The sequence below is a fragment of the Trichosurus vulpecula genome, chromosome 5 (assembly GCF_011100635.1).
Source record: "Trichosurus vulpecula isolate mTriVul1 chromosome 5, mTriVul1.pri, whole genome shotgun sequence".
NCBI lineage: Eukaryota > Metazoa > Chordata > Mammalia > Diprotodontia > Phalangeridae > Trichosurus > Trichosurus vulpecula.
Window position 1 is genome coordinate 115,011,319 of NC_050577.1, and position 27,343 is coordinate 115,038,661.

Genomic DNA, 27,343 nt, shown 5'->3' on the forward strand with positions numbered 1-27,343 from the left:
GCTTCCTACTGATATTATTTCATGAAGGATTATTTCACTCCTGTGAGATGTGACTATGAGCTATGACCTTATTTTTGGTATATCCCATATTTTAATGTTAATTATCATTCATGGATAACACAAATAAACCTATCCAATCAGCAGATTATTAACTATACCATGTCCGGATTCTGAGAGTATTTTATACAGGAAAGCATATATTATAAAAGCTCAGTAAACTTACTACTTTTATATCTAGTTAAAAATTATTCAGTCAGTGTTTGTTAAATGCCCGTTGCTAATGATGACAGATATATAAGAATTTGTCTTTGTCCTCAAGTAGCTTCCAATTTTAGAATCTCCACAGTGTGCAAATTATGAATTTAAGAAGATACAGCTTATATAGCTATTAGAGTTCAGAGATAAGAATGCAAGTTATCTCTGAGCATTTCAAGGAAATTTTATAATGGTGGTATTTTACCTAGGTCTTTAGGGTTGTGTTTTACCTTGTTAGAATGTGACTGATTGAAGATGAGCATTTCTAATACTAGGAGCAGCAGGAACAATGGGCTGAATTCATTTCGAAGCAAAAAAGTATATGGAGAAGAATAGTGTGAAATAACATTGTAAATGTGGGTTGGAGCTAAGACGTCCGACTTTTATTCACTAGCAGTGGTAATCTTTGAAGAAGGTAATAATGAGATCAGAGCTATAAATTGAGAAGATCGGTTTTGCTCACGGAGTATAGGAAAGTTTTGGAGGGGTAAGATGCTAGAGTAAGGGAGGCTATTTTACTAGGGTTGCTGAAATCTGAAAAAGATATGGACTAAGGTGGTGGAGTGGGAACGGAAAGGAGGCACAAAAAAAATGGTGAGTAACAAGGACATCTTCCATACTAGGGCTACTCTGGCCTTAGTTGTCTCTGATGCCTAAGCCTGGCATTTTAAATCCATGCATCTCTCCCTGATTCATTGTCTTACTACCACCTTAAATGTTTGAAAGAATCATATATGAGAAAGAGCCAAGTCTCCAGGGAAATAAGAGGTTTGGGGACATCTAGTTTGAGATGTACAGCAAACTGTGGGAGATGTCAGACTGGAGGTTAGACACAGATTAGAACTGGATAAATGAATCTGAACATCTATAGCATAGAAATGATAATTAAATCCATGAGAGCTGATGGGATCCCAAAATGAAATGGTATGGAGGGAGAAGAGAAGCAGGCCCAGGAAAAAGCCTTGGGGCAACATTCACAATCAGCAAAAGAGACTGAGAAGTCATCAGACAAATGAAAGGAAGTGGAGGCACACATTGTAGATGGCCTTCTGAAGGAGTTTACATATGGAGGAAAGTGGAGATACAGGATGATAGCTAACTTGGATGAATGGATCCAGTGAGGATTTTTCAGGGGCAAGGGAGACATGCACCTATTCACAGACTGCAAGGAAGTTGCCATAGACAGGGATATACTGTAGATTAGTAGGAGTAAAAGAAAGCAGTCTTTTAGAGAAGACAAGATAGAATTGGATCACTTGCATATGTAGAAGGGTTATCCTTGGCAAAAAAGAAGGGCCTTCTTTTCTTATGAGAGAGGAGTAAAAGGAGGAGATGATTCAAGAAAGCATCTGAATGATGTGAGTGAGTAGGGGAGAAAAGAGCTATAGGCAAATGGCCTCATTTTTTTTTTTCAGTGAAATAATGAGTCTTGGTTCTCAGCTTAGAGAAAGGGGGAGGAGAGAGCCAAAGGAAGTTTGAAGAGGGGAAAAAAAAAAAAAACTTTGGAAAAGCTGCAGTGGTAAGAGAAGGTTAGTGAGTTTATTCATCCTATTAATTACCTCCATGAAATTTCCAGTGATTCCACTCAGCTGGAGATGTTCTTTCCCTCTCGTAAATTGTTACAGTAATAGTTGCTTGTACCATTCATACAACATCTATAAGATATCTTAAATTACCTTTATACATACTTTCCTCGGCACCCTCACAATATTGTAATCTCCTGAATTCAGGTACTATGTTTTATACATCATTAAAGTTTCCATAGAATGTATGTAACATCTTACCTATAGTAGACATTCTGTATTTGTTAAGTGAAGGAAGCTGTCCTTTCCCATATACCATATTCAGTTCCCTTACACTGAATTTACACAGGGTATTCCCTCTCTGTTCATAGGTCTTCTTGAATCTCTTTCTTCCTTGAAAATTTAGCTCAAAAATAAGTTCAATGCGAAGTTATATGTATAACCCATATCGGATTACATGCCGTTTTGGGAGAAGAGGGTAGATGAGAGGGAGGGAGAGAAAATTTGGAACTCAAAAACTTGTGGAACTGAGTGTTGTAAACTAGAAATAAAAAAGAAAGTAGTGGAAAAAAGAAGAAAATTTAGCTGAAAATTCTGTCCTTCCCACAAGGTCTTTTCTTATCCTCCCAGATATTAGCATTTTCCACTATATTGCTTTGTATTTACCTTTTTTTGTACGTATTGCATCCCCCACAGAAGAAGGTGGGCCTCTTAATGGTAATGAGTGTGGTGGTTTTGACTTTGCTTAATAAGTATTTATCCAGTTGAATGACGTGCAAGTCAAATGGAAGCAGCTGAACATAGTGGAAAAAAATGCTGGCTCTGGAAACAAATCTTACATCTAATACTATTTACTTATGTGACCTTGGACATGTCACTTACCTTCCTGGGCTTCAATTTTCCCATTTGCAAAGTGAGAGAGTTGGACTAGAGGTAGTTTCTTAGTTTCCTTCCAACTCTAAATCTGTGGTTCTGTGACTAGGATTTTGATGGTGCACTATATGAAAACATGTTAGTATGTTCATGGGAGCAGAGAAGTGCACATTTCAGTGTGAACATTATTCATGTCACTACCAGTTCTGGGGCATATTTTAAAAACAAAACAGCTTGATTTTCATAGAATTTTTGAAATATATGTGTAGTTTCATTTCAGTCTTTACCCATTTGGTTAAGTGCAAAAATAAGGATGAGTATCTTTGCATAGAGAGTGGGGAAAGTTTTTTACAGTATTACAAGAACAATTTGCAGAATAGGTCAATTAATATTTTTATGTTACATTTCATCTCTAGAGGATATAGGCTACCTCGGGTCATAAAAAGCTTCAGTAGGACAAAAGAGACCTTGTTGGGAGGACAGCTTGGCTGTCTTTTTATAGACGTTTTCAGCCATTAGTCACTTCTTCCTTGATCATGTCATCATTACCACTGTATTCATTTGACACCAGACAAAAGGAAAAAAGGGAAAAGAGAGGAGGGGTTGGGGGGAATTCCTTCAGCGCTTAAACCAGACTTGTCGCACTGCAGGAGCAGTGTCTGGTTTTAATAATCTCATATGTCATACACTATGTATTACTAGTAAAATATAAGTCTATTCCTTAGAACTTAACTTTTTAAAATTTTGCAGAAGATCATAAAATGTCGTTCTTACAGTTCTTTTAAAAAAGTGATGGGGGAGGGGAAAGGAAAACTTATATTTTATGAGTGTCAACCTTCTAAATGTCATTATGCTGCTTGTTTTCTGTTTCAGATTAATAGCAGGTGGTAACCATTTTTCAAAGCAAGGCATCTTTCTTTTTAGCTCAGTTAGAAAAAGAACTAATTCTCTACTGTGGCCTGGAAATTTTGTACAAGTTGACAAATGATGAGGATCATAAAGCATTCAGTGCTTTATCAAATAGAACACCTGGCTAATATCCTGTATTTTAAAGGCTAATCAAAAATTTAAAATAACATATTGCTTTTATCCTATTTAGTGAATTGTGACTTACTTTTAATATGTGTATCATTGAAGTACTTGTCTTTTGACTCCCCTTGCTTCTTTTGTGGCATATGCACTGTGTCTTTCATATGTTTGTGTTCCTCATCATGGTCTATCTTAGCTTGTGAACCATTATAGGGAGGTCCTAAATCCCAGAAGGCCATTTATTGTCCCTTGTATAACACTATCAATGCTCTCTGTGTATTGAAGATAACTTGACCATACAGCAGCTGAGCAATTATATGTAATTTGAGATTTTCTTTTCCTATTGATTCATTTTAATCCATTTCTTGACTTCTCTCTCTGTGTATGTACACTGGCAGAAGATTTCTAAGAATTAGTGAATTATTGTTAGGTATCATACTTTGGAAGGGGTCAGTAGTGTAAGCATAGTGTATTGGATGGAATATGGGTATTAGAGTCAAAAAGCCTTGGGTGTTTTATTTAGTGTCTCTAGCTCTAAACGTTCTCTTCTTTTTTTTTCCAACTAGCAAGTTGAACTAGATTATACCTATGTTTCTTATAGCACTAAATTCTGTTAATCTCTAGTAATGATCTATTTTCTAGTTATCTTTTACTGTCTACAGTATGTTTTGCTTTATAGGGAAAGTCTTTACTTTCTTTTCCCATTCATTTTCTCTATTAAGTGGTCTATTTATTTTTCACTTTCTTCCACTATTTCTCCAGTGGAATTGAAGTTAAGGTGGTCAACCCTGTCGGCTATTGGCAATTATTTTGTAGCACTGTGAACATTTTTTCCAACTCTGATGCTTTGATATTAATCCTCATTCTGCTACCTGGGATCAGTCTGTTGGTTTTTCCTGAACTTACCTAGCTTGCTTTGTTTATTAGCAAGAATTAGTGTTAAAGTAAACTAATTTCGAGTCTCCTACTATTGAGCCTTGATGAAATCAATATATCTGTAAAATGTTGATGATTTCTAAATTTACCTGGGCTTGAAAATTCTAATATTCCTTCTGTTTTTGTTTGAGTATTTCCTGTGTCTACCAAATTTAGGCTTTAATTTCATACTTTTTAACTATATAATGTCCTCTCATTATATTAAAGGCTGTGGAATCAGCTGTATCTGATTTAGGGCGAGTCATTAAGCCATATAGGTCCCAAAACTTGACTTCAGTGGCTTACTTTTGGTGGTCGATAGCTAAGACTGCAAAATAGCCCAGTTATACTGTTTTCTCATGAGGAGAAACCCATTAGACATTAGATTCTTTTCTTTTTTTAATGTAGTATGAAAGAAAAGAGACCTACTCTTAGAAATATTAAATCTGGACAAAAACTGTTTGAGAGGTACCTCAGCATGTTGGATAGATATAGTCAGGAAGGTATGGGTTCAGGTTCTGTCTGTCTCTGACACATACTAGCTCTGACCATGGACAAGTCACTTAACTATCCCCAGGAAATTTTCTAAAACTATAAATTACAGATGAGTTACTGATCTCTACAGGCATATGGTGGAATGTTTCTGCACTGGAATCACAGATCCAACCCAAAGATTGCTCCTAGGATAAAATTTTTGAGTGGCTACTGACTAAATAAATAAGTTGACTGAAACATATACTACAAAAGTCATAGGCTTATGTGAGGTACACTAATTCATTGTCAGAGAATTAAAATTATTAGCTTAAAATATTTACCTTTACATACTAGTATTATGATTTAAAACACTGAATTGTACAGAGCTTAAATGACAGTCTAAATTTGGATTGTCATTATTAGTAGCTAGCATTTATATAACTCCTTAAATTTGCAAAGCACTTTAAAAAAAATCTCATTTGATCCTAACAAAAATAGGTGCTATTTTTATTTCTGTTTTACAGATGAAGAAACTTAGGCTGAGAGACTTTAAGTGACTTGCCCACGATCACAAACTCCACATCTGATGCTCTATACACTGTGCCACCTACCTGACTCAATACTTACTTAACACTTTAAAGTTTGGAGAGGCCTTTTCAAATATGATCTCATTATAACTTCCCATAAGCCCTGGGAGGCAAGTATGATTATTATCCCCGTTTTATATTTGAGGAGTTTGATTCTGGGAGAGTTAAATGACTCATCCAGTGTCACACAGCTACTAAATTTCTGAGGCTGGATTTGACCTCAGGACTTCCTGACTCCAAGGCCAACACTCTGCGCAACCTCTCTAGACCACTAGGGGGATACTGTTGTTGGGAGGCATCTTTTGGGGGAGGTGAAATTGTTGCCATATAATTATGGTAGGCGTGTATTGGTCCATATAAGTGTGGTAGGTGTGGAAGAAAGGCGATTCTGAGTCACTGGATGAGGATGAGCGAGAGTCCTTATTTGGCCTTCACAGTCCTCTAGGGGATCAAAGATTTAGTATTGTCCCCCTGATGAAGCTGGCATGAGAGAGAGGTTTGACAGGTGGGTCAGAGAATACTGAGATGGTCTTAGGACCTTAATGTCACTTGATTAGAGATGACTTGATGCAGGCCTCTACCGGAAGGGTTTTTGCAAAGGCCCTGGAGTTCCTGGAGCGTTTCCTGGAGCTGCTTCTATTCATTATCACCCCTTCACATCAGGAGAAATTGTCTATGCTTTGTTTCTTGTGCTCTCAGTATTGCTCTGGTTTAGCATCGTTGCTTTGTGTTTAGAGAGCCACTATGAGCTTCAAAGACGTAGTGCTACCAGTCACATGTACCAAACTGAGAGACTTGAGGACTTAGCTTTTCTGAAGGAGGAAAGGAAGGCTTAGGATTTCTATATTGTGTATTCCTCCACATTTTTGGTTTTTCACCCTTTCCTCCTTTTCCCTTCTTAGTACTGCTCTTGACAGGACTGTCTGGTTATTTAAATTGTGGAAGGTCCTCAAGAACTTCATTAGGACTTTGCCAACAAAGTTCAATGTGGTAAGACAGCTGTTTGCTGCTTCCCTTACCCTGCCAGAGCTGCCTCCCTGCACATGACCAGCCCTCACACAATTTCGGCTTCTCTGGTGAAGCTTCCTCACCCCACAAAACTTGATTGGGCCTGGCTTCTCTGACACAACTTCCTGATCAAAATCCCAAGCTGTGTGGGCTCTGTGCCTCTCAGACTTGGTGGGTGCCCAAGACCATGTGAGTTGCTATAGCCTGATATCCCCTATGATCTTGATGACCAGCTGACTGACCAGATGTGTTTCTAGATGGAGATGAGACTGGCCATATCCGGAGAAGCTGTACCATTGCATCGCTGTATCGTTGTTGTATACTTGCTGTGCAAAGTAAACCTCTTCCTTTGTTAAATGTTCAGTGGTGTGTAAGTGCCTCCTTTTATCCCAGTGTTGAACCTGAACTAGGAATGTGCTGACTAGTCTATAAACTACTGGCCTTATAATTCTATGTAGTGTGAGGGACCACTAATGATTAGAAAATGCATCACCCCTGGCTATTTGAAACTTTGTTTGTCAGAGACTCCAGGAAACTGGTTTATACCTTGTCAGGACTCACCTAACTTCCGCGTTGCCTGCAGTCTTTCACCATGCCAAAAATATCCATAATTTCATTTTCAGAAAGTATATTCAGCACCATTCTAAAGCCAATATTTGACAATAAGAATACGTCAAACAGCCTGCTATCCTTCCCCCTCCCACCCAAAAATGCACATTCAAAGATAAACTGAAAATCTTGCCCTTTTTGCAATAGCATGTATCAAAGAACAAAATACAGTCAATAAAAACTTTATCAGGGATTGGTATTCTGTTGTGGTAGGTTTTACTCAAAAAAGGTCCTTTACAAAAGACTCTGATAATGATATTTGTTTTTTGTGAAAGAGATAGTTTTAAAGATAATTTTTGTTGGAAGTATTAGACTAAGATGTAAATTGGTATTTTAAAATATTATTTATTGCGTTAGCAATACAAATAAGCCAGAGAATGGAATGTCAATGTTTTTTGAAACCTTAGATACAATTCCTCTCTTTTGCAGAATTAAAAAAGTAATCACTTTGTATTAAATATACAAAATCAAAATTGTGATTTAAGGAAATATTCTAATATAATTCGATATTAATTTAGAAGAAGGTATCTAGTGGAGTGCCCTATGCATCTCTCTATTACTCTGTGCTATGTAATATGTTTACCGGTGACTTGAATAAAGCAAATATTGTGTGCTTATTTGTAGATGGTATAAAGCTGGGAGGAATAACTAACACACTGTGTGACAATCAGAATTTAGAAGGCTATTGACAGGTTAGGCTATTGGATTGAATTTAATAAGGTGAAATTTTATGAGAACAAATGTCTTACACAGGCATTTGAAGAGTCAGTTTCACAAATACTGGAAGGTGGTGAAATGTAAACAGACTGTAGTTCTGAAAAAGATCTGGAGCTTTTAGTTTAATACAAATTACTGGGTGCGATGTGATAGGCAAGAAAGATAACGTGATCTTAAGCTACAGCATGGAGAAATAAGGAGATTTTAGTTGTGCCGTAGTCTGCCCTAGGCAGGCCATAGCTAAAGTGTATGTTCATTTTTAGGTTCTACATTTTAGAGTTGTCTTTCAGAGGAAGGTAGTTGAAATGGTGAGTGAAAGGCCTTGTGTTCTTATATTGTAAGGGTGAGTTGAGGGAACTTGGAATGTTTAGCTAGCCTGAAGAACAGAGAGACAGAGACTCTGTTTGTGTGTGTGTGTGTGTGTGTGTGTGTGTGTCTGTCTGTCTGTCTTTATGTGTATGTGTCTTTGTGCGTGTGTGTGTGTGTGTGTGTGTGTGTGTGCATGTGTATCCCTGCCATCTGTGTGTCACAGGTGAGGAAAAAATAGAAACTGAGTCCTAACAATATAGGTGGCTTGTTTGAGTTTTCAGAGATGATAAGTAGTAGAACTAGGCCTTCTGGTCCCAAATCTAGCTCTCTGAAAGTTGTAAAGAGACAAATGTAGCCTTGATAAAGGGGGAAATTTCTTAACAATTTGAGTCATCTTAAAGTTAAATGAGATGCATTGGAAAATTATAGGATTGTACATATAGAGCAAATTGGAATCTCAGAGGTTATCTCTGGCAACTGAGGCTCAGAGACATTACATGACTAGCCCAAAGTCACACAGATTCAGATCCTTAAGCATAGGGTGGCTGGTCACTTGTCAGATTTGTTGTAGGGAGAACCCTTTTTCATTTACACATTGGATGAAATGACTTCTCAAGTCCCTCCCAATTCTTTAATTTTGTCCTTATCTTTAAATTCTGTTTTGAATTTGCATCTGTGGTTCACAAGTCTCTGAACATTTTTATTTCTTTCATGGAGGGCAAATGAGGACAGGATGATTAATTTGATATTATCAGTTGAGCAAACCTATTTACATAGTGTTGTTTAATATTGGATAACAATTATTCGCACACCATTATATCCAATAGAATTCACTATAGTTAAAGCCTTTTAGAAGAATCCTTTCAATAATATTCTTTTGGATATGATGGTGAAATATGGTTTTGGATGATATGCGGTTAGTTTGATTTAGATTTACTTGAGTACTTGGATCTAAAGAGTAGTCATTAATGGATCAGTATGAGTTTTGAAGATCTTGAGTAAAGTGCTTCAGAGACCTTTCTAAATATTATAACATTTTTAACAGTGCCTTTAATGGATGATGAGAAGCTGGAAATGATAATTAATATGCCAGATGACAGAATGAGAATCCAAAAAATTCTTGACAGACTAGAATGGTAGACTGATTCAAGTGAGATTAAATTTAATAGTAATATATGCCAAGTTTTACTCTTGAAATTAAAAAAAAAATCTATCTCACAAGTAAGGAGTAGCAGCCGTAGATATATGATAGTTTGTATGAAAGAGGGCTGGGCATTTTAGTGGACTGTTAGCCCCTCCAAAACTAGACAAATAGATATATTTTAAGATACACTTTTGCTTTAAGATAGCCTGTGGGAAGAGGATAGAATTCAGAGGAAGGGGACAAATACCTCCACTATACTGCCTTGTTCACTTGACATCTAGAGGAACATGTCATCTTTGGGTACCATATTTTAAGGAAATGGATAAACTGGACCAACTCAAAATTGTGAGATAACTGGAGAAAATAGCAGAGGAAAATAAGTTGAAGGATCCAAGGTAGTTTAGCTTAGAGATGAAAAGACTTAGGAGAGAATGACATCAGGCTTGAACTTTCCAAAGGGCTGTGTTGTAGAAAGAGATACAACTTGTTCTGCTTAGCCTCAGAGGAGAGCAAAAAAAAAGATATTGGTGGAAGTTGTAAGGTGACAGATTGAGCTTAATATAAGTAGAAACTTCTAACATTAGAGCTCACCAGAAATGGAATGGATACCTCAATATGGCAGTGAGCTCTTATTTTCTGGAGATCTTCAAGCAAAAGTTGGATAACCACTTATTAGGGATGTTGGAGAAAGAATTCTTATAGAAATAAAGATTGGAATAGAGGGTCTGCAAGGTTCTTTGCCATTTTTTGATTCTGTGATAAAGGTGTAAAGGCTCCAAGAGAGCCGTCATTGTGTATTGAAAAGAACAGTGGACTGGGAGTCAGTATAGCTAGGACTATTCAGTGGGTCTAACTGTGACTGTGTAATTTTGAATAAGACACAACTTCTCTGGAACTTGATGGTGTCATCTTTAATATGGGTTTATTGGACACAGATTTTTTTAAAGTCTCTTACATAAGGTTTGATATAGGAGAAATAAACAGATTTCAAGAGTAGAAATATTTCACATTTGGTATTATAGTATTTTTTTTTCCAAAATTTAAATGGAGCCAAGTATAAGTAATCTCAGTGAAAAGCTAAGAAACCCAGAGCTTGTTTAGTAATTACTTTTCCCTGTTGTTGTCTACTTTGTCAAATCTACAACACCAAAGGCTTCGTCACAAAGTGGTGCAATTAGACTCCACTCCTGTGTCAGAGTATTTCTGAGATGTCTAATTTTGGTGGTGCAACAGGATTATATATGTGCTTAGAAATAAAGATTAAATTCTTGGGGCAGCTAGGTGACTCAGTGAGTAGAGCACCGGCCCTGGAGTCAGGAGGACCTGAATTCAAATCTGACCTCAAATACTTGACACATGTACTAGCTGTGTGACCTTGGGCAAGTCACTTAACCCCAAATTGTCCTACCAAAAAAAAGAAAAAAAATTAAAAAATAAAGATTAAATTCCCAAAGAATGAGTGAAATGCCAATATGGAAAAGGTTGCTAAAAACATTTAGGAATAATTACCATGTTTGTCTTTTCCTGTATCAGAGTAACTGCAGACCATCTTGCTTTTCACATGATTGCTAGCATTCAGGTTTTATTTGACCCATTGTGAGTGTAGAGATGTTTCCCACCAATCCATCTTGCAGCAAATAGTTGAGATTGATAAGTAAAGGCACCTTCCTTCTCCATCTTAAGTTAACTTGATTAGAGAAGTTCCACTCAATTAGTTTCTTTTATGTACCTTATCCTTTTTTTTGTAGTATAGAATTTAAATTGACTGATCTCCTATTAGATATTAAATTTTCTAAAGTAAAGCACCTCTGAAATACGATTTATCCATTGCTTTATGTAGCCAGCAGCTGGTCAAGAGCTTTGTTTGTTCAATTTTCAATGCCCAGTTTTGGCTTGATGACTACTTTTTCATTATGTATTAATCTTTTTTCTTTGGTGGCAAAGTACATTTGTATGTATTTATTGTCTTTGTAAGTGTGGTTAAGGTTTATTTTATTAGAGAAGAGTGAGTGAACCTCTTATTTGAGATACTGTGGAAGACTGAGTAGATCCATTTTTAGTAATACCATTTTTAAGTGAATAGACAAAAAACCCCTTATATGGAAGAGAGAGAATCATTACATTATTTTATACTATTAAAACTATGTAAGCTGGAATAGAGTCAAGCTCTGTCTAGGACTAAATACTTAAGTGTCTTTTATGTTATTATGAACATCTTCTTATAGAGGTTATAGAAAGTGATGAAAAAGCCAGCATTTGTTATACTTTCGAAATTTTGCTTATTTCCTTGGAAAAGAAATGAAATACAAAATGCCCCATAATTTTCTCCATAATACATGTTTAGGTATATATGAGCTATTAATCTTATTATTTTTTTTTTTTTGCATTTTTGCCACCTTAGTGTCTTTGAGGGTGGCCCTGACACTTCATCCACCTGACAACCCTGCATTCCACTGTTGCAGGGGGAGGGTATTTAGCCAAACCAAACAGACACAATCAGATCAAAATCAAAATACTATCTTCTCCTCCCCAAGAAAACTTTGTTAGGATCTCCCTGCCATAAACTACCACTGTCCTCTTAAGAGTACATTTTCTTCACCTTCATTAGTCATTTCTAATTAGGTGTTTAGTACCTTTATATCACAAAACAGCCACATTGAGATTGATTCCTGCCTCATTAAGAACTGTATAAAAGCTGTAACACAAGAATTACTTCAGTGTATATGGTCCTTCTGGCTCCTTAGCTGCCTAAAATTTTTCATGTTCAGGTCTTCCCCATTTTAGAAAATCTTCAGTTGAGCCTATATTGCCTCAGGCTAATGTGTCCTGTAGGTCTCTTCATAGCCAAACTTTTTAGAAAAAGCTTTTTATATGTGTTACCTCTGCTTTTCTGCCTTGCTTCTCCACGCCTTTAAAAGTTGATATTTTTCCGGTTACCAAGCTATTGCCAAAACCAGCAGCTTTTCCTCACTCGTCCTTCTTGATACCTCTTCAAATGGCAACATTTGACAGTGTTCACCACAGGATACTTTCTCCTCTCTTAGGTTTTAGGACCCTGCTCTCTTGATTTTCCCTGTAACTTTGGCTGCTCTTTCTCAGTCTTTATTTTTGAATTATCATCTGTTCTCTAACAGTTAAACTCTAACTTTTCCTGGCCCCTCTTCTTTCTACATACCCTCAGTCTCATTGATCTCATCATACCATGGGATCAATTGTAATCTTTATGCAAGTGACTCCCACATGTGTATTTCAAGATTTAGTTTCTCTTCTGAGTACCAGTCCCACATCACCAACTGCCCACTGTCCATTTCAAACTGAATGTCTTAAAGGTACCTTAAACTCAACATGTCTCAAGCTGAATTTATCTCTTCCTCCAAACCTACTTCACTTTATAACTTCACTATTTTTGCTAAGTGTACCACCATCCTTCAGTCATTCTGGTTCCCTACCTTGGGGTCATTGTCTTCTCTTCACTTTTCCCCACCTCAAGTATCTAATTATTTGTTAGATTTATTGATTTTACTTCCATCTTATATTTTCTTACCTTCTCACCATTCAGCCTAGTCCAGCCCTTTATCATCTTTCACCTGGAAAGGGGAAAGGAGGGAAGGGAATACACTTTAAGTGCCTACTGTGTGCCAGACACTAAGTGCTTTACCAGTGTAATCTCATTTGATCCTCACAGCACCTTGAGGGGTAGGTGCTATTATGATCGCTATTTTACAGTTGAGGAAACTGAGTGGCAAGTAGAGAAACTTACTCAAGCATTAGCTGAAACGTTTCTGATATATGAACTCAGGTCTTTCTGACATCAGGCCCAGCATTGTGCCATCTAGCTGCTTCCATCGGACTGTTACAATAGCCTCATAATTGGTCTACCTGCAGCCAGTCTTTCCGCTCTCTATTCCCGAGGGCACCTAGGTGTCATAGAGGCTAGACCACTGGGCCTGAAGTCAGGAAGATTTGAGCTCAAATGTGACCTCAGACACTGACTAGCTGTGTGACCCTGGGCAAGTCACTTAACAGATTGTCTTGGTTTCCTCATCTGTAAAATGTGTTGGAGAAGAAAATGGCAAACCACTCCAGTATCTTTGCCAATAAAACCCCAAAAAGGGGTCATGGAGAGTCAGACACGATTAAAAATGACTAAACAACATCTTCATTCTGTCCTTCATATAGCTTCCAAAGTGATATCCCTGCAGCTCTTGATTGACCTTGTCACTCCCATGCATAAAGCTCAAGTAGCTCCCTGCTACCTCTTGAAGAATAGAATACAGATTTCTCTGTTTGACATTAAAGTACTTTATAAATTGTCTCTATGCTACTTTTCCAGGCTTATTAAATACCCCTTCACATCTCTTTGTTCGTCCAAATAGCCCTCTTACTGTTCCTCCTGTTTGCCATTTCACTACCAATCTCTGTACAATTACATAGTCTGTCCTAATTCCTAGAATACGTTCCTCTCTCACTTCTACTACTTAAAATCCTTAGTTTCTTTCAGAACTCAGCTCAGGGGCCATTTCTTACATGAGTCCTTTCAAAAGCTCCCTCCCTCCAGCTGCTAATGTCTCCCTGATATTTCATTATTTTATTTCACACATGTATACACACATAATACACAGACGTTAGAAATATATAAATAGATATAAGAAATATATATGTAAGTATATATTTATAAAAGTATATATAAAAATACACACACACACACACACACTTCTTTGATGTGTTTTTGCCATTTCCTTCTCCAGCTCATTTTGTAAGCCCCTTGAGGACAGAAACTATTTCTTTTTTGTCTTTGTATCCCCAGTACCTAGTATAGTGCCTGGTGTGTGGTAGGTTTTTATTTAATAGTAATTAATTGATTCTTCATATTGCCTCCACACTTCTTTTCTCTTTCCTTTGATTCTTCAGATCGTTTGCTTTATAGTACATATTATATGGGTATATGTATACACATAGTAGTTAAATATAAACTCCTTTAGTGGGGAGGGCATTAGCAGGTAACAGGAATGGCCTCATGCAAAAGGTAATTCTGTCAGAGGAAGTCTGCAAAAGCCACCTGCAGATAAAGCAAAACCAGGAGACTCCAAACAGTGGTGGGAATGAGCTTAGAAAGATTTAGGGCAGAGCTCAGACACTTGAAGGGATAACTAGAAAAGAAGCAGAGTCCAAAGTATCGTGTCATTTTCTTGATGGTCAGTTGAAGGTGGGATTCAGGAAGACATAGACTCAAATCCTGCCTCAGACACCTTGTAGATGTGTGACCATATTTATTAACTTCTCTGGGTCTCAGTTTTTCATCTTTTAAAATGAGTTGATTACTTCTAAGGTCCCTTCCAGCTGTCAATCTGTGGTCCTGAGACCTTTTTTCCAGGCTGTAATGCAAGTTAAGAACTAGATGAAAAACTAAATGCACCTAAGAGAGACCATTAGGCACATTTAAATCAGGGCATTCTTCATCATGATAAAGTATTGCAGTGCTTTTCAAGTTGAGTTAAGCTGACTTTACATGGAAGTGTCCTGATTACATTCCTAAATGATATAACTTGCATCCATATCCCTTCACATTGTAGATGAGTTACATCTGTGCATTTTTTTAAAAAAAAATACAAGGTGGAAGTGGTTAGTCTAGTGAGAGGAGAAACCATTGGAAAATTGTAAGGAGAGAAAGCTGAGTCCAACTCTACATTTAAAAAAGTAAATTCTGAATGCTTCACTTAATCATGAGATTGTGACTCAGAGATTTTTTAATATGTCTATAAGAGATCTTGTATTTCACTACAAAGCCACATAACATGGGTGGTGATCATAGGGTCATGGGTCAAAAGCTATCAGGGACCTCAGTGGCTATCTAGTCTAGCCATAATTTTACAAATGAGAAAATTGATGCTCAGGGCTGTTAAGTAACTTGTTCAGAGTAAACATCAGATGTAAGATTTGAACTCAAGGCCTCTGACTCTCTAGAACCAGGGCCCTCTGAGTTTAAATGGAATGTATATATGGAATGTGAGCATACAATTTAACCTATGAAAAAAGAATTGCCTTTATTCCCCAGCTTTTAAAATTGCCATAATTGTGTGTGTGTGTAAATATCAAATATATACCCCACACACGTATAGACACTACTTCATAAGGTTATTCATTGTGTTCCGTGTGTTGTGATAGGCAAGGATGAAATGAGTTTGTACAATGAAACAATTTCCTATTCTTGTTGAGCTTGCATTCTAATGAGGGTCAGGGGACACGCAACAAGTATGCGAGTGTGTATTGATGTAGCTGTGTGGTAAAAAAATACTCTGAGAAGGGAGCCATATACATATATATGCCCATAAGGAAAACATAGGCACACAGATTAACATATAGAATGTAATGCCCAAGTATGGTACTTTTGTTAGTCCCACTTGAAGCAGTGAACCTCATATAATTTCTTATTTACAACAAATGTGGAGCATTCAGTTAATTCAATACATGCCTACTCTTAATTATTTTGTTGTGACTAATTGATAGTCTCAGTGATCATGTTATGCAGCTATGCAGCCAGTTTATATTTTAGCAGTGAATTCATTTAATGTAATTTGTATCTCTTACATAGGTTTTTGTTAAGCTTTTTTGGGGACAATATTTGTATCATTTAAAATCTTATTACAAATGTTATTTGCCAGGTATTTGATTTTTGTACATTGATTAATTTCACATACCTCTCGTCCCAGCTCAGTGGAGAATCCCATTGTTTTTATTGTTTCAACTTCCCATATACACAATGATGTGTTCACCTTTGATGTATTAACCACATCATTGTGAAAGATGAAACACACATCACAGTTATCATATATGTTTTGGATCTGTTATTAAGTTTGGCCAGGGCAAGGGAGAGAAGGAATTATAATCACTTGGGTATTCTGTTTTAGATTAGCATCTGAATAATCTGCTTTGTCCAAAGTATGACACTATAAAAATGGAGAAACACTTGTTTTTTCTACTTTGAGCTATTACGATTAACAAATAAAATTTAAAGAAACTCTACCTTGGAAGGAGCTGGTTAGTTTAAATCTAACAAGGTTTTCCAGAAGACAAAATCCATGCCTTTACATTTCTTGTAGTGAAACATGAAGTACTAAGAAATAATGACATCATTTTCATTGATTGTGATGTCGCTGTATTCAAAAAAAACATACTATGTACTTTTGGTTAGCCCTATGCCCTAAAGCATCTGCTAAGAAGATTGAGCTGTCATGTTGGAAACTTGCATTTGTGATATTACATCAAAGGAAACAGAGGTAAAAGTAAAGTTCCTATTAGAAAAATGTGCAGATTTTAACCCCAATTAGAGAAATTTGAGTCAACCAAACAATGTTTTGGTTTTGGTTTCTTAAAATTAATTTTATTTTCATTTGTTAAATTCTTACTTCAGTGTTTCATATTGGCTTATATGAAAATAATCTACATTCTCTAATCAAATAAAATTATTTGTCTTTTGTGCCTAGTGAATACATCAGTTTTGTGTACATATTTACATATGTACATTTCTATACAATTTGATGTATCATATAGTATCCATAAAGTTCATGTGCAATTTAAAATAGTTGTAACTTCATAACTATATGTGATAGAAAGAATCTGTAAAAAGAAAAAAGAAACACTAAATTTTCTTTTTATTGTTCTTGTTAATTTTCAACATGTCCACCATCTTTACTACTACAAAGGGTAATAGGATTCTGCAGTTGGTGGAAAACATTTTCAAGCTGATTTTCAATAATGCCAGCAAGCACATCTGTTATCCTAGCTTGCAAGTCTTCTTTAGATCGAGGTTTGGTTGAATAAACATTAGTTTTCACATAGCCCCATAAGAAGAAATCCAGTGGAGTCAAATCTGGCGAAGGTGGAGGCCAAGAAAATGGTAGACTTTGGACAGTGGTGGTGGATTTTAGTTCGGCCAACCAAAGAGCACAGTTTACTGTTTCTTCTAGTGAAGCCATGGGTCAACAGTAATCCTGAAAAATAAGTAATTTTAAGTTGAATTTCTAAAAATAAAATAAAATAAACATAAAATTTCTAAAGACAAAAATAATCTAGATACGTCAAGCTTTCTAATCCTTGTTACGTATTCCTTCTATCACATATAGTTACAAAGTTACAACTATTTTAAATTGCACACGGACTTCATGGACACCCTGTATATGATACATAAAATCCTCTTCAGAAAGCTATCATATTTTTAAAGGTATTAATGTGATTTTTAAAAAATCTAAATTCTGCTTTAATGTCTTGTTTTAATTTGAACATGATAAGTAGGAGTCAAATCCTAAGTCAATTGTTTTTAGTCTAGTGAATTTCCATAATATTGTTTACCATTCCATTTTGTCCCTTAGGTTGAGTTAGATTCACCATCTTCTATAACTATCTGCTTCTTATAAATATAAACATCTTAAGTTTAAAGTTATGTACTGTCACTTTCTCTCCCAACATCATTGTTTTTAAAGAAATAGACAGAAGTATGGCTGCAATATTCTTTGTTTTCATATCCTTTGCCACACATACGTAGAATCATATTCATGTGCGCGTGTGCACACACACACGCTCACACGTGTACACATAACCTAACTTGTATGTGTGCATATATACTCACTCTTTGGATCTTAGAATAGTGATTCTGGCATTGAATTCATATGGTATCTTTATGATCTTTTCACGTCTGATGTTGAGGGTAGCCTTCTCTTTGGTCTTCATGATGCATGGCTGACCTTCGACGTCTATTGCTTTTAAATTTTTTAAGGAGTAGATCTTAGGAAGGTGAATGAGGTTGTTTCTGTACATCCTTTATGTTCCAATGCACTATTCCAATTATAGATCATTGGCTGGCTAAGCGCCATCTGTAGGATCAAACAATACATTTACAATGTTGAATAATATCACCTAAAGCTTTCTGAATTATCGTGAGCATTATGAATAATTATAATGGAATGCTCGTTACATTTTCTCTTTGCATTTTTTACTTCACTGCATATCTATGTATGAACAAAAGAAATGTTGTTTAGTTTGCAAATGTTTTAGTGGCCGTGGTAGGTAATCTCAGATGTCTAATGAAGTTGGAGAGAGGGAGGCAGATGATGATACATTAAGGGTTTGGTAGAGGAAATGATTTCCATACTATATAACTCAGGTTTTTATAACTAAATCTTCTTGTACTATTAAAGTAATTACAAAATTGTCCACTCTCAGATACTATACCAGCTTACTTTGTCCTTTTGGTTTTTGAAAGGATTGCAAGAGTAACCTTGAATATGTGGTTCGAATTGACAGCCAAACAGTCATTCTTTTTATAATCTGAAAGTAATTCTTTTGTCATGAGGAAAATTTCCTTCTATACCAGAAAAGGAAAGAAGGGTCAGTCATAGTGGTGGTAATTATTCAATCATTCATTCAATAAATGTATAATCCTCTGTCTGCTAATTGAATATATTTGGAAATGTGGAGGTTACTGCTTTAAATAAAAAAAGGTATTGGGTAGATATTAATATTTGTGTCATCTCTGGTTTTATTATCTTCTTGGCAGCTTGGCAAGATTTCTTGGTCTTTCGTATTTTGTAACTAACTCTGTATAAATATATATATGTATGTTTATGTACTTTTATATATTCACATTATCTCAGATTTATAAGCTTTCCTTTGAAATCTTTAAGCATTTACCTAAGTTTAAATAAACAAGCATTTTCCCTATTGCCTTCTGTGGTTAGTATTTGGAAAGATATTGATAAACTTTCTCAGTAATGTCTTTTTTAAAATGATATAATATGGTTTATAAATTTATTTTACATGCTTCAGGACCTAGAAATTCAGGTAAGTTGTGAAATAAAGACCTGTAATGTACATAAGTGGATTCTAAACGTGGGCATTTACATCATCTTGAGAAACCTATGTCTGTGTAGCATGGGGAGGAAATCTATTCAGTCAGCAAGCATTTATTAAATGCCTGTCATTTACCAGGCACTATGCTAAGCTCTGGGGATACAAAAAACTGGCAAAATTGCAATGTTAGAGAAACTTTTAATTCTTATTTTTAAATTAAGATTGATAGGAAGGTATTAAACATTGATTCGGTTGTCTTCTTGGTTTAAGCTAATGTGTTATGCTATTCCTCAAAGATAAAAATGGAATTAAGGCATATTCTCTGCCCTTAAACAATTTGGATCTAGATAGGGAAAAGAAAGAGGTACAGATGATTATAAGCAGTCTGTGTGAGGTGCCATAAAGTGGTTAGCACCTAAGAATTCTTAGAAGGTTAGCATGATCAGACTTTCTTTGGACAATATGGTTTTGAGTTAATCCTTGAAAAGTGAGACTAGTTAAGTCATTTCAAGCTAAAGGAACAGGCAGGAAAGAGTAAGTTGTATACACAACTGTACACAATTGTGTACTCAATGATGTGGAACCGTAAAATATGGGACAGGAACTTGAGAGAAGGAGTGGTGCCAGAAAGTACCTACATTTAGAGGTTTGGGATGAAGAAACAAATGGAGAAGTGAGGGCTGAGGTACAATGCCCTATAATGGGAAAACAAAGTGATACAGTGTCACAGAAGGCAAGAGGACAGAGGGGTATGCAGACAAGGGACTATTTTAAATTCCTTTCTGTATAAAGACACTTTGCTTTGTTCTTTTTGCAGAGGCAGAACTCCTGGTCACTATCATCTAAGTAGCCTTTTTTCACAGTGGTCTCTGACAAATTTAAATGGGCAATTTGCTGCTTTAAGAATTTCTTGTTAAAAACTTGACAAATATTTGATCACTTACCTTATATAGGATGAAGAACTGTCTTAGATACTTCAAATATTTTTGTGAAAAAGCATTTTTAACCCCAGACTTGGATCTTTGAGTCAGAAACTATAGTTTGAGAAAAATAGTCACAATATACTTTTCCATTTTTAAGGTCTTCAGAATAATTCATCATTTATATACTTTAATTATTATACTTTTTATAAGTGTAGCAAGTATTTTATTTTCATTCTTTTGAAAATGAGATTTAACAAGTCAGACTTGTAAAACTAATAGCTTTTTCAAAGTATTCAACTACCATCATTTCAGCAATTTGCTTTTGTTCTCTCTTCTACTTCCACCTTTATTCCCTGTAACTCTTTCTTAAAAGGACAGTTAACAGTATGAGGCAAGCAGTTTCATATTTTAATGTCTTCCTTCATTACTTACAAAGTTCCCAAAACATAGGATGCAATACAACACACAATATCTTATATAGAAATCTTTTTATTCAAAGATGAACATTAGTATAATTTGTATTTTGAAAAAAATTAAGCATAACTGCTAATAATGATCCTCGAAGTGACTATTCCTAGAGGAGTTAAAATAAAAGACAGTGTGCCTAGTGCTGTAATCTGACATTTCCAAGTAAGTTGGGACAAAGTAGGACACAGCTGTTAGGAAAACAAAAAACAATGCAGACTCATTCTTTACATTTAATACAGCAATCATCTTCCTATTAATGTTTTTCTGAGGCAATGACCTAATAGATTGCAGAATCTTCAACTGTGTATATTTACTTCTTACAACTTTTATTTGACTTTTACTTTGCTGTTGCTGCTGTTTCTTGATAAAATGTTTTCTTCATTTCTTTTTTTAGGCTAAGCAGCTGGAAGAGAAAGACAGAGTACTAAAAAAACAGGATGCTTTCTACAAAGAGCAGCTGGCTAGACTGGAAGAGCGGGTATGACCATTTAAAATTATTATTATTTTGTAATTTAAATAGATAACTCTGGGATACTTAGTACTTTGATACTTGGAAAACATTTGTAATTTCATCAGTGTGGGCATTCCCTCCATTGACACAGATCTGAGACCCTTGAAAATTGCCATGCTCTAAAATTCATCCTCTAAAAGACTCCTAATTTTCTCAAGTTGAGTCTCATTGCACTTAATTAGGTTTTATCCTTCGAAGACAGACGCTTAGTCTCATAAAGTCTGCTGGAGTATGGTCTCTCCTGAAGAACTAGAGATACCTCCAATTTGTGATAAGGTATTGTAGCAGGACTTTATTGAAGGGATTCTTGGATAGATTATTTTCAAATTAAATAATTTGAACCTAGAAACTAGGTTAATCTAGATTAACTACTCACTTAAAAACAAAGCTAAACTAATAAAAAACACAACTTTTTGGTGAGGAAATGAAGATAAAGATAGATAAGATAAAGATAAAATCATTTCTTTTCTAAAGAATGGCATTTCTGCTTCCATAATTTCCTCTGTAAACATACTATTCACAGAGGAGCATTTTATATTATAGCATAGGGGATGGGTACTAGACCAATGATTCCATTGATACATGAAACTTTCACATGGGGAAACTCCCTCTACCAGTGTGACCTGGCGCCTCTGCAACTTATTGTCTTAGAGATTTGCCTTGAGTGATGATTGGTCTTGCCAGGGTCACACAGCCAATATGTGCCCAAGGCTGACTTGAACCCAGCTCCAAGGCCATACCATGCTGCATTCTTAACCCGCATTCTAAAAAAATTTTTTTTTCTTATGCACTTAAAGTCACATGGCCTCTGACTGATTTAATGTCATGTTAGATGGCAGCAAATAACTCTTAAATTTGGAGTTGGATAGTAAAAAAGTAGAACGCAGGTAGATTTTATTCAGTAGGTAGCAGATAATGGTCATAATTGTGTTGGCATTTCTTTGTATTCTTAGCTCTTAGCACAGGACCTGGCAAAGAGCAAGCACTTAAAAATGTTTGGTGACTATTGACTAATGATTATATGGCCAGAAATATGTTAAAAAGGCATTGTAGTATAATGCAAAAAGTAATGGATTAATTATCTTAGCTTCTTCTGACTATTAGTATGTGTGAGCAAGTCAGGATAGCTTTTCTGAACCTGATAGTATTTGTAGAGTGTTTTGCCCACTACCTGGCATAGAGTCACCACTAGTAAATGCACATTCCTCAACGCTTCTCTCTTTCCCCTTCCCCATCTGTGCAGGATAGTTGGGAACACATGTATTTCTCTTCCCAGAAGAAAGCATTTCATAGGCTTCTTAGGAAGAGAAAGTACTTTTTTAACTTTTAAATGATATATGAATGTTAGTAGTTGTTATTACCCAGTATTCTAACACAGAAAATATTTTCTTGTAGAAGCAAGGTTATATAAATGATGACTATCCCCACTAAAGCCCTAATGTAAAATCTATGAAACATTGATTGAATTCACTGTGTTACGATAGGATTTCACAAATGGACAGAAATGTAAAACTCACAAATGGACTTTTAGGAGCACAAATTGTGGACTGCTTTTGTCATTGATACAATTTTCTTTGTTTAATGCTGTTAAGTAAAATTTTTTCTTTCACTTAAATACACTGAAGTATTCTAAATGGCAAGAAATAAATACTAATGGAATGGACATAAGAGCTTCAATAAAATATTCATAGTATTCTGAATGGTCTCAGACAGCACAGTGAGAAGTTTTTAAAGCAACCTTGAGTGGTATTGGTGGAGAAATGGATAAGAATGTGGAGTTGCTGGTTATTCTATCTTTATCTGCCGTATGGTCATCAGTATCTTTGGAGTTTGTTTTAAGTTGTGTTAGAACTATGTGCCCTTTGGAATAACCAGATGCTCCTATGCTAGGGACAGGAGGAGGCAATTTAAGATATTAGATTATTTCCATTTTAAAAAAATTTATCAATATCTTCTCTATTTATATTAATGTAACCCTCTGCACTGTCCCTCCCAAAGAGACGTAGTTTATTAAAACGAATTTTAAGAGGGGGAAAAGTAAAAGTTCAGCAGAACTAACATGTCAGACTTCTTTGATATATATTATATGTAATGCCTTTTCCATACCCATGGACCCTCACCTCTACAAAGAATCAAGAGAAGATGGCTTCTCCTATCACTTTTTTAAGACTAAGCTTGGATTTTGCAACATTTGATTTTATTTTGTTGGGTTTTTTCCCTTTTATGTTGAAGTTATTGTGTATGTATGTATATTATTTTCCTAGTTTTGCTTACTTCATTTTGAATCAGTTCATATAAGTCTTTTCATGCTCTTCTGTATTCATCACTTCTTATAATGTAGTAATATTTTATTGCATCTCTATACTACAATTTGTTTAGCCATTCCCCTACTAATGAACACCTACTTAGTTTCCAGTTCTTTGCCGCCCCAAAAAGTGCTGCTATAAATATTTTGGTGTACATACGGCCTTTATTTTGTAATTGACCTCTTTTAATATGAGATGATTTTAATATTAGAATAATTTTAGTGATATTTTTGGGGTGATACTAAACTATTTCTAAGTTATTATTTGGTTTCAGAATTTCAATATCTTCCTCTCCACTCCATTCCCTGCTATTGTCCTTTGAGGTTTAAGCATTGAATAATTAATTCTTTCAGTAAACAAACATTGATTAAACAAAACATTGTGTCCTGGTTGTAGAACCATTGTTGGAGAAAACTTAGAAGTTTAGACAAAGTAATCCGTGGAACTCACAGTCTAGTACAAGTAAAAGACACAAATCCAGGGCAAAAAGCATATTACAGAAGATCATACAATGAATTCATTATTGAAGTATAAGAATCGAGTGCCTTGTGAAGCCCAAATAGTAAAGCTGTAGTGACAAGGAGAGTAGATTCATGATGGCTGTAAGGAGGAGGTAACATTTAAGTTGGGATTTAAATGATAAAGTAGGTATTCAATAGACATAAAGGAGGAGAGAGATCCTTCTATATGCAGAGAGCAGCATCATCATGGTAGCAGTCCATTGCCACATTTTTGTTAGAGGATGGTGGAAAATAAAGGTGTAATTTTTTCCCCATCCAAGTTCATGGAGCCCCTGTCTCCTATTAATAGATGCTTTGAAGATCTATAGTCTACGTGTGTTTAGAACCCCTGCTCTGTTGCCTTTATAGGAATTCATTGGATGAAAATCAAATGGAAAGAGAAAAAAGGGTCTCATCCTCAGTGCATCGTAAGGACCAGTGTGAAGATTCCTTGTGATTTTGAGTAGTTTAGGGGCCTGAGAACTGTGAAAATGGAGTTACAGCATTTAGCTTAACAGTAACGTGTGGCATGTGTTAAACTCCTGTTGACTCTAGCAGATGTTTGCAGATTAACAGCCTGCATTTTGTAGAGTTAAGGAGTATGCATATTCGTGCAGGCCTGACTGAGAGCACATAGGAGGAACTGGGATAAAGGTATTGTCATTATGAAGAAATTCATGTTACCAGTCCATCACCTGCAGAGAGAAATACTAATTAAATTCTAAGATCATGTTTACATCAAATGAGCATTTTTTAAAAGTCTCTCACTAGTGAGTAGGTGGCACATCTATCTGTTGTATCATAAGCTGTTGGGACTCATCTCTGTGATTAATTGCCTTTTTGATTGCTTGACTACTTTTTTTGTCAATTAGAAGCTTCATTTCTGTGTTCTTCTGTATGGCTTAGAAAAAAACAAAACCACAAAACAATGCCAACACTGATAATAAAAGAAAATGACAACAGAACAGATTATTGTCAGTGCAGTGTGAGAAATTATTGTATACATTCACTACCAGATGAAGTCTGTCACTTAATCAAGTGTTTCATTGAGTGGAGTAAAGCACTGTCAGCCTTTTCAGGGAATTAATATAGAATTTGTCCTGTAATGGGGCACACCAGTGACAGGTGTGATACTGAAACAAACAATACTTTTCTTAAGGGGATAGCTGTTGATAAGTTTGATTTATAGGTTAAAATCTCTTTCATTTTTTTTCATGCCTTCCCTCCCCACCCCCCAACTGGATCCTAAATAACTGCCAGCATTTTTAAGTCACATTGATATAATATGGTTTTTAAATTATTGCTTTCTCTTTAAAACAAGTTATAATGGTTTTATTTAAAGACTTTTAAGAAATCCTTCAAGTAAAGAATATTTCTGGGCAGGTAATCAGCTTATTTAAAATGTACCAGATTAGGCTTGTAGACAAATGTCATTCATCAGCGCTAAAGGGTATATTCTTCTCCTGGCACCTGTGGAGTTTATGTACATTTCTTTCCCATTCATGTTGAAATAAGATCAACTCCCCAGAGGTTTCTGTAGTTACAGAGAGTTGTAGAAAGGAGGGTTGCTCATGTCAGTGAATTTTGATGGTAAAGGCAATAAAAACCAATGTCACTTTTAACTGTCATACCAGTCAGAGCATTCAAGTACAGGGAAACAAACAGCTTCGAGCCATCACCTATATTATGCTCTGTTCTTTATTTTTAAGACCTCATGGTTGGGTCATGTGCATTTAATTACATATAGGCAGGAAAAAAATTAAATGCCCCATAAAATAGTATCTACTTTTAGGAAAATACATAAAATATTCAGATTCAAGGATTAATCTACTAAAAGAAGTCTATTCCAGGTTTTCAAAAACAATATATGTAATTACGTTAACAGGGGGAACAAATCTGTGCCTGGCAATGTGGTGAGGAATAGGGAAGTAGGCTGCATCTATTATCAATAACTCCTATGGATACATTGGCTTTCCTGTTAAACCATCTTAATTTTTTAGTGGGAAATGTTGATTGGATAGTCTGGAGATAACTATTTTTAGCTAGCATTTGGGACATCAAACTTATATATGTTTTTCTGGGGTTAGCTGTTAAAAGCACATCGTGTTAAAATGATCTTCTTAACTGGAGCCAGTTTATTCTTCCATGTCTAAGTTTGGAGGAAGGATTTGCAAATCATAGGATCAGCACTTAATTTGGGGCTCTATTTACCATGTAGGCTGTCAAGAAGTATTAACCTTAAGGTAAAATGAGAACACAGAGTACAAAGCTGTGAGCTGATGGCACACAGTACACCAGGTATTAAATAGCATTATCCATCCTGCTTGCTACAGTAAATAGGATTTCACTATTATGATGTGTCAGGGCTTTCAGTGAAATCAAATTTACAAGACACTAAACTGCCATCCTCTCTGCTGAGCGGCTTTATTCTGGGATCTTGCTTTCATATTAATCCCGTTGGTAGGAAATACTTGTACCAATTGTGCATGGAAATTATAATTTAATGATCTCTTCCCTTTCTCTATTCAGGGCTTAAAATGGACCACTGTGCTTTGCAATGATAGCCCCAGGGCTCTGAAAAAGAGATAATATACAGTTCAGCTTTAGAGCCAAGCATCGCCTTTTTGTGAGTGCTTGTAATGATCATAAGTACTAAGATGCCTATAATATGGCTTTCATATTTATACTTTCTCAACTCTTTAACATTTCTTTTACCTTTTGAAAGATAATATAATGAAATAATTAGATTTTCTTAACTGACACTTTTCCAGTAACTCCGTTCTATTTGGATAGGAGTGTGTAGGTAAGTTGAGATTAGAAGAGTTGTGAAACAGAGTAGATCTTTAGCCTTTAAAGAATTTTAGACAATATGTTTGGATAAACTCAATAGTCTATCATATTTGAAAGACAAAACATTATTTCTTGGGTTTTTCCTTTCACTACCAATAAGAATATTGCAGCAAGAAATCATTTCCTCTGTTTGCATTTGGGCCAAAGCCACTGTTTTCTTTGTAAAAGTCAATAATCTATGCATTCTTTTAAAAAATTGAATAATAATCGTTTTGGTTCTTGGCTTCTCAAGTATTTATTACTTTCTACAGCATTCCATTAAAATAGGCCCGTAATTATGGATGTCCTTAATTTTTATACCCCCAAAATGCAGCGTTGTTAATTTTTAAAGTAAATTTGTGAACCCATATTTTAAAAATGTTCTCCAGTCTCTGCATTGCATTCAGATTTGAAGACATCTTTGCCTCTGTGAGAGTGTTATCCTATTTCAAGACATTGGCCAGGGTCAGAGAGAGAGATTGTTAATCATTATAGTCATTGTCAAATAATATTAAGA

General features: G+C 35.6%; 1 protein-coding gene across 1 annotated transcript in view; it reads left to right on the forward strand.

Annotated features, from left to right (window-relative positions):
* CHCHD3 (coiled-coil-helix-coiled-coil-helix domain containing 3) overlaps positions 1 to 27,343 on the forward strand; it is a 343,660-nt gene that overhangs the window by 204,136 nt on the left and 112,181 nt on the right. The window contains exon 5 of the mRNA XM_036761494.1: positions 21,075 to 21,158. Coding sequence (XP_036617389.1) covers positions 21,075 to 21,158 — 84 coding nt within the window. The remainder of the gene's footprint in view (positions 1 to 21,074; positions 21,159 to 27,343) is intronic.